At 32.3% G+C, this 8466-nt stretch overlaps 1 protein-coding gene across 1 annotated transcript; it reads right to left on the bottom strand.

The window, feature by feature from the left end:
* Positions 1-669: 669 nt before the first annotated feature.
* On the bottom strand, positions 670-5302 carry LOC132753241 (carbonic anhydrase 2-like; the record flags this gene model as incomplete). Its single annotated transcript, XM_060743679.1, is given in 6 exon segments — positions 670-1232; positions 2479-2588; positions 2959-3073; positions 4346-4441; positions 4634-4755; positions 5099-5302. Coding segments are annotated over 6 exon segments (755 nt in total), but the record flags the coding sequence as incomplete, so codon positions are not given.
* Between the last annotated feature and the right edge of the window lie 3164 nt (positions 5303-8466).

The raw sequence follows: 8466 nt of genomic DNA, 5'->3' as shown, positions 1-8466 counted from the left end.
ACAGTATAATGGTGTATAAACATTTTGTAATATCACATAACACATTTGACAACAACAGCAATAAGAACAACAATAGAATCTTAGTTTATCCACATACAGGTGTAGCACAAATTATTACTCATTCGAACATCACATCTTAAAAAACACTTTCAACAACATCTCAAATTTAAAAATCTGTTTAAAACGTGAAACCCACTCAATAATAAAAAACTTCTACAAATTCTGAATTGTGTGGCTTACAAGTATATCACACGGAACTAAAATCAAAGCTTGGCTTGACGATATAAATAAGATATAATCATTAAAGATCCTGTATGTTTTGTGATTGATATTTTTACTGTATGAATACCACACTAGCAAAAAATTATATATGTACATATTTATGCAAATAAAACAATTTTCAAACATCAAAGAATATGTAAAATGTGTACTGCAAATATTTGTGCACATTATATTTAATCAATAAATTACAGGCATTCATTTCTTATTGGAAAATTTGACTTAGAATTTATAGAAAATAAATTTCTAATTACCTCCCTTTATTTACATGAAATGTTAAATTGGGTAATATCTTTATAAATAATGCTTATTGGAACTTACAATATTGACAAATCTTAATTTGAGCATCATATTTATGAAATAAAACTATGAAAAAAATGTGTTACAGGATCTTTAACATCAACAAAGATTTTGCTCTATGACGTCATGCATGGTGCTCAACGAACATATTCTGCATTCTTATCCGAAGACTGACGGAAAGGGCCGAGTAGTTGCGATTGCATATTCTGAAGCTAAAATCGGCTCGTGTTAAATTTGCAGAATTTCCACCAAATAGTGTCAAAATATATTCTTTCAGCACCATCAACAATGAAATAAATTGTTTTTTACAATCATCTTCTTGTCACATGTAATTAAGATTAATTCTATGCACAAGTCGTTTAATACAATATGCTAGTAATACTTACGTACGGATAATTGTAATTATGACATTATAATACGTTTAACGGCAAAATGAGGGATGCAAAAATATAACACCTATAATGATTGTAAAATACACATGAAATTCAAATACTTTTCTATTTATCGCAGTCACTTTAGTGGATTTCATAATTGTTTGTACAGTTTTACTGGAACGAGGCTCGGACTAATCTGCCCTCGAGAGCTAATGGTGGCCGGAAGTTGTCCTGCATGTCATGTCCATCGGCATCTTTCAAACTTCGTAACTTTTTCATCTGTAATAGAAAGAAATAAATGATAATTATGCTTGTTTTCTATTGTATGACTGGGTTATAAAGGATATAAACAAAAAATGTTGATAGTGCGTCAACAGAAGTGCGATAATAATAATTGTTTCGTTTTTTTAAATCTTGGTCAATTCAGATATCTAATTTTTGAAAATGTAAAATTTATGAAAATTCATATGTATCGCAATTGTAAATAAATGATGAACGAATAAACCCTACGAGTGACAGCGTGGTCGAATGGTATACGCATCGGACTAGTAATTTAAGGATTGTTGGCTGTGTTGGTTCAAACCCCGTTAAAGGCAAGTCATTGTTTCTGTGAGCAAGAAATTTTACGCTCGTTGCTTATCAATGGTTGCTTCCAGGAATTTATTCGAGAGTGTTTATCTAAGGTCATAGCTTCAAAACACAATCGAACTAAAACTAAACCACCACTTCAAGTTAGTGTGATTTTACAAAAATAGTACTTCGTTATGTCATAATGGCGGTGATATGTAATATTTTATATGAACGATTTGGTTTTGAACGTGATTACCTCCCTTAATCAGATTGAATCAAAATTGATGAAATTGTCCGCCATTTCGTACTATTTCGTTTGTAAGAAGGACAAACATAATATATCTGCTTTCCTAAAAGAAATTCCGAAATTGTTTCATCATATTTCTATAAATTGATTTCATTTCATTAACAATGTTTTAAAAGTTCATGTAGTTATAAATATTTAATAAACTTGTTTCGGAACTTTTAAATAGTGACATTGAAAACCCGATTGTAGTGTTGTTTATTTTTCAATTTGAAAGAAAGTTTGGATGGCCATCAAACTTCATTTGTACACACAGTCTCACACACGCTTACAGTCAGTTCGTTTAAATGACATCATCACTCTTGGTGTAGTTTAATCTAGTAAAATATTTTGTTTGAAAATGATACAAATGTATACATTTGAGCCGCGTCATGACAAAACCAACAAAATGCTTTTGCAACCAACATGGATCCAACCCAGCCTGCGCAGTCTGACGAGGATCCATGCTGTTCGCTATCAGTTTCTCTACTTGTAATAGGGTTTGTAAGCGAACAGCATTATCAGTTTCTCTACTTGTAATAGGGTTTGGATCCTGATAAGACTGCGTGTCTGGATCCATGCTGATCGCAAACGCACTATGTTGGTTTTGTCATGGCGCGGCTCATTTACTTATACCCCGGTATTCGATCCCTTAATCACCCTTTAACATACCTGGTCAGCTGAATATTCAACCGGTTCCTTGAACACTATCCATTGCACACTTTCAAACAAAGGTGGAGTAGTCAAAGATCCCTCGTATGTCCAGTATTGTGAAGTATTGTCTGAAAGAATGATAAAAATGATACAAAAATATCAGAAAATAACAGAACAGAAACTTTATTTCTTGGTTTAAGCATAAAAAGCTGATCATATTACATATACAAATACAACATATAATACATATCAACATATACAAAATCAACATATGCGAAAAATAATTTAAACAAATTTTGAACCAAACTGTGTACCAAAATTGGAATATAAATCATAATTATAATTACATGTAACCGGATTATATGGAATGGTAAAATCGAACGTATGAATAAAAATGGCTAAATATTAGAAAATAATTCCAAGGGAGATGATCAGAATTGGATGACATCGGCTTAAATTAACAGTTGTATGTTATGAAGAAGGGCAATGTTTAATTACTGGGTAGAAGCTCTGCTGGGTCCAAAGCTGTATCGAATGTTTTATCCGTGTTGATTGAGACCATTTCATCTAGATGATTAGTGATTGTCTTAAATACTTGATTTTCCGATCCTACCTGAAATACATAAAAACAACAACGTTAAAGATTTATTTGTAAGGAATACATAGGAAATATATACACCAAAGTTCATGCAAGGCGCACAGTTTACCATTCTAGGATCATACAAGGCGCGCTGCTTACTTGCTTAATGGCGCGCACCTTAAGGTATTAGCACCCTAATGCATTACCTCCGCTTTGAAGAGTATTCAAATAGGCTAGAACTACTGTTAACTACATTGAAAATGAGGGCCATGGGTTCGATCCCCAGAAGGGTCAACTTTTTTTTTCTTTCTTTTTTTCTTTTAACATTATTTATGTATCTCTCATGTCCCATTTGGAAAGAAAAAAGTGTTTAATTTTGATTTTTTAATTTATATAGGTATTTATTGGCTAAATTAAGCTAAATCTAGTAATAAATATGGTACCTGATATTTTCAAAGTGTAATATAATCAAAACTAGACGGTAAAAGTATTTCATATTTTACAAGATCAACCAATATACTTTTTTAAAAATTTAGGGAAACTTTGAAAACAGGCACTCATTTGGGTAAATTTTAAGATTTTTTTAAATTAGGCTCCCTAAGTAGAAAAATGGTCAGACACGTGGTAAAAATGGGTGGGGTAGGGTAACATTTTTATACAGATTTCATAAATTTTAAGTAGAAACCATAATTTTGCTTATGTGGATTGTTAGCTGAATGGTACTATTTGTTTCTTACCAAAAATTAATGGGAAAACATTTTTTATTAGAATGTTATTGCAGATTATTTAAAAGTTCCTCATTTCTAAAAAAGAGCCCTCATAACATCCTAGCTTGAGTTCAGAAAAGTGGCCATAAATTGATTTCCGTACGGTAAACCTTGTTTAAATTTTGCATACAGGTGTACTTTAAGGTATACATCTGACCTATGATGTCAATTTTTTAGTTCCTGATAGTGCCCATTAGGGTCCTAATACCTTAAGGCGCTAAGTTTATAGATTCTCGGGTTATACAATGTGTCCTGTCGTTTAACATTCTAGGCACTTCAAAGCGTGCTGCTTAAGGTGCAAATTTTACCGTTCTAGGAAAGGAAAAGATCTATAGATAGTATTGATTTTCATTATTAATTTATCTCTAGCTATGACAATAAATGTAATGCATCTTTCCTTAGTATTTATCACTCAGAGCTATATAATAACAATATAAAAACGGATAATCGCAAAGGATAAGAGCATGGAACAACATTGAAATAAATCACGTGGCAAAATGTCGTCACGTGACAATATATCGTCACACAGTATACTTACCTTCACCATAATACCCAGTACTGCCAAACCATCGCTTTTACTTGCAGCCTCACCAAAGCTTGCGTATTTTGAAGAATTCCAATGCACAAGATGTAACTATAAAAACAAAATAATAAAACAAATGTCGACACAAGAAAACAACAATTCATACAACGTAAAATAAATGAATAAGAAAAGAATGTTAAGAGTGTTTTATGTTTCGTTTTATTTTGTGCATTATATTCTATTTCCAGATGATTATTTATATCAATTTCTTCGTCTGCAACGATTTTAGTTTATTTCATTTACCTCAGCAGCATATTCCTTCCCGTCAATGGTATGTTCTGAACCCTTGTCATCCTTTGATCCCCAATGCAGATGAAACTGTTCAAGCCGGTAGGTGTCGCCTTTCAAAGGACCGCCTGTCAGAACTGTCAATTGAATGATAGTTAAATAACGTTGTAGATTTATTTGGCTTCAACAAAATTGTATATGTTTAAATGCTGTCAAAAGTTGTCGAAATCATTGAGGAATACATACTAAAGATTCGGCTACAGACCAACTTTTTTTAAATATATTATTATATAAAGTACATCTATCATAATCAACTAATTTAAATATGTTAATATGATAGTCTGTTAGCTTACCAAACTCGTGAGATGTTGCAGAGGTATAGAGCAAACATTTAATGAAAAATTGAATAAGAAAAACACCGATACAAGGTAAGATTATAGCTCTTTACACATTTGTTAAAAAAAGGAATGAAAAGAGTACCAGATTTATTTTCAGAACTGATTTGGCACATGATGCTGTGTCCGTTGTTTTTCAGTTGTATATTTCTCTCCTGGACATACTTGGTGGTCAGTGGTTCGTCGGTAAGATCTGAGTCATATTTCGCCTCTGACGTCTTAATATCAATTGGTGACTGACGTTTTCCCATGCTGCCAGTGAAACAATCCTTTGCCCATGTTGATGGACCTTTAAAAATACAGAAACTAAATGAGTACCTGTGTACTAAAGTGGACCTAAAAGTGACGTTATTACACCGTCGGTGTGTAATAAGTGATAAATACCTATTTCGAAAGTGGATTTAATAGCGAACTTTACAACAAAAACAATCGTGTAACGTATATATACAATAGCTTAGCTATAATTTTTATTAGGTTTGAGAGCAATATCACGTCATGGCGCCCAACAACCAACTTTAAAGCAGCATAAAAACATATTTTTATCAGGTTAAACTTTCCTGAAATATTCTATCTCATCTGGAGGCTTTCATAATGTCAGAGGACAGAATTGTTCAGTTTCATGCTTATCTAAATATAGATCTTATCCTCATTTTCTGACTTTCATTAATGAAACATAACTGGAAGAAAACGCACGGAATTGTTATTCGGCCATTTTGAAACTCCTAGATGACGTAATGAAAGTCACGTCACGTGAGAAAATAGTACTCTTTCCTATTACCCGATATAATGACACCTTTGCAACTTATCGTTTTTCCTGATACAGTTCAATGAAGACCTGTAATGATACTCATATATCTATTATTACAATTTGATGACAAAAATATTAGATCTTGAATATTGAGTAACGTTAATATTGATGAAATTAATTGCGTATTTTCATTTTCACAGTAAGGAACTATTTATCACAGCAGTGAAACATATTTTCCGTATTTTCCGATTTTTCACTGGTGTTTCTTCTAGATTTAGCCAAAACACAAAATTATAGGTGAATTCTTTCAAATTGTAATGTCAAAAAAGTATAAAATGTTTATAATAAAACGAAAATTCAAGTTTTCTCTATAGAATCTAATGATTAGATACAAGATTTATTTTTATCTTGTGGTATGAAAATTATCATATTTCTCCCGGGGCTACTGCCATGAAATATTTTACTTTCAAAATTAGTCCAGTATTTATGAAAGAAAACTTTAATATCCTCCTTGTATTTTCGAAAAACTGGCACAACTCGTCCAACATAAGCTCAAATATTTTGTTATAATCTATTTTTACTGCAAGATGGCTGACAACGGAACTGTATTATTTTTACACACATGAGAAAGATAATAAAGATAGTGATACTAATAAAAATGCCACAGGCAAGATGTATAGATATCCGAGATATCCGAGACAAGTTACCAAATTTGAATTGATTACGTAACAATGCTCCAATGAACATAGAGAGGGCGCTATGGTACATTGGTAACACTGTCTGCCTACCAATCAAGAGGTCATGAGTTCGATCACCCGCTAGTCCTTAAAGAATAGAATGACAACGAGACTGATAAAACCAGAACATAGAACTCTAGATTAAACTAATAGGACTAAATGGTTATACAGACTAAACTGACCAGAATATATGAATAAAACTATAAGAACAACGTTGAAATGTGCATATTGTATATGACGGCAACAAGATAATAGTTTTGATAATCATCAGTTAAACTGATCAAAATATATGTATATACAATTGATAGGCGTCCCTATAACTGCAGTTTTGTCACCGTTAATGCATAATTATACAATATAAATGCAGTCTGCGCGAAAGTCTGTCGGTCCTCGGACCTCGCCAACTAAAAATCAGGAGGGCCGAGAAAATTTTGATACAGTCAGTCCTCATGTCCGATTAAAATTTCAGCCAGTTTGAAACAATTTTTGGCCTAAAATATGTAAAACTGTTATATTTATTATGTTTCTGTATTTTTTTTTCATAGTATCTTAAAGTTGAGTCTGATTATTCATATTTGCTGAATGTTTTTGATTATAATTATGGCAACATCCCTCCCCCACCCCTACAAAAAATACCTTTCAGAGTCCGGGCCGCAAAAAAATCATCAGGGCCGGAAATAAATCTAAGGATCCCAGTCCTTGTGGCTGGAAAAAAATTTTGACTTTCGCATTGACTGTAAATGTTTATGTTGATAAATTCAAACACTGTACAAATGAAGCATGCATTTTGCACGCATGTGCTTTGCGTTAGCAATGCACGAACATTGTACGATACATTAAATGGAATCTACTTAACTGACAAACGTTCTCATTGCAAGAGCTACTATTAGATTTCGTTAAATTTTACATTGTTGAAAAATATCATTTAAAATTATCTTCATTTTTTAAAAATTCTATCTTTGCCATACATTTGATAAAATCACCATCTTTTTACAAACGCGCCTTGTAAAAAATATTGTTCACCTGTCATTGCTTATCTGTTTGGTCAAAGCTTAGGGCCTATTAGCTTATATACACATATGTTGATAAATTTATCAAGTTCTAGTAAAGTATAGTGGTAAGGAATTTTGAGAATTTATTTAACTATAGCATACCGCAGTATTAACTAATTACATTGTAATCTGAACTTTGAATTATTTTTTTATCAAATTGTCAAAATTGATTGCTACAGCAAATCATTACACAACTTTATATTCAAAAAGGAAACCAAAGTGTCCATCATCATGTATTTCTATAATCCTTTAATGACATGTTGACCGAACGCCTGACCCCAACTAGAATAAGAAATCTTAAGAGAAAAAAAGGTGTTTGTCCTGACCGGGTCTCTGACACGAGTGATATTTTAATCTGGTAGAAAACAGGGTCAAGTTCAGCGTTGAGTGAAAATGAAAAATGGTCAGCCCTAGGGTCTATCTGTTAATCTTAATACCAAATTGTTGCATACATTCACAGACTCTTCAGCTGTGAATCGAGTTGAAAAATCCGTGACCACCAACATCCTAATCGAGTTTTTAATTAATCCGGATTTAATATGTACATGTATTGTTATACATTGTAGATTGAAATATGATTATTTTTTTCGAATGTTAAAAAGTTTGTATTATTAATAAAACTGTAATGTATTGAGTTTTATGGAAAAAATCGATTTTATAAGGTTTGTACTCAGTTAGGACTGGGCCCAGAAATGCGATCCACCCAATCGACACCCCATATGTACGTACATCATGCAGTCACCATTGTTAATTTTGTAAGAAAATTAAAAAAAAAAGTGAATTAATCATTAACAATGTAACGATGTTCATAGGTATACACTCGATAACGCACTCAGTTCTAGAATTTCTTCAATTACTCCGGAAGATCAATATTCTAATCGATCTAAGCTTTGTTTTCTCGGAACCAATATCACGA

This window comes from Ruditapes philippinarum, unplaced genomic scaffold (genome assembly GCF_026571515.1).
Source record: "Ruditapes philippinarum isolate M1 unplaced genomic scaffold, ASM2657151v2 ctg14270_1_1_1_1, whole genome shotgun sequence".
In the NCBI taxonomy this organism is placed as follows: domain Eukaryota; kingdom Metazoa; phylum Mollusca; class Bivalvia; order Venerida; family Veneridae; genus Ruditapes; species Ruditapes philippinarum.
The sequence above is the reverse complement of the archived record's forward strand: the minus strand, read 5'-3'. Positions and strand labels throughout refer to the sequence as shown.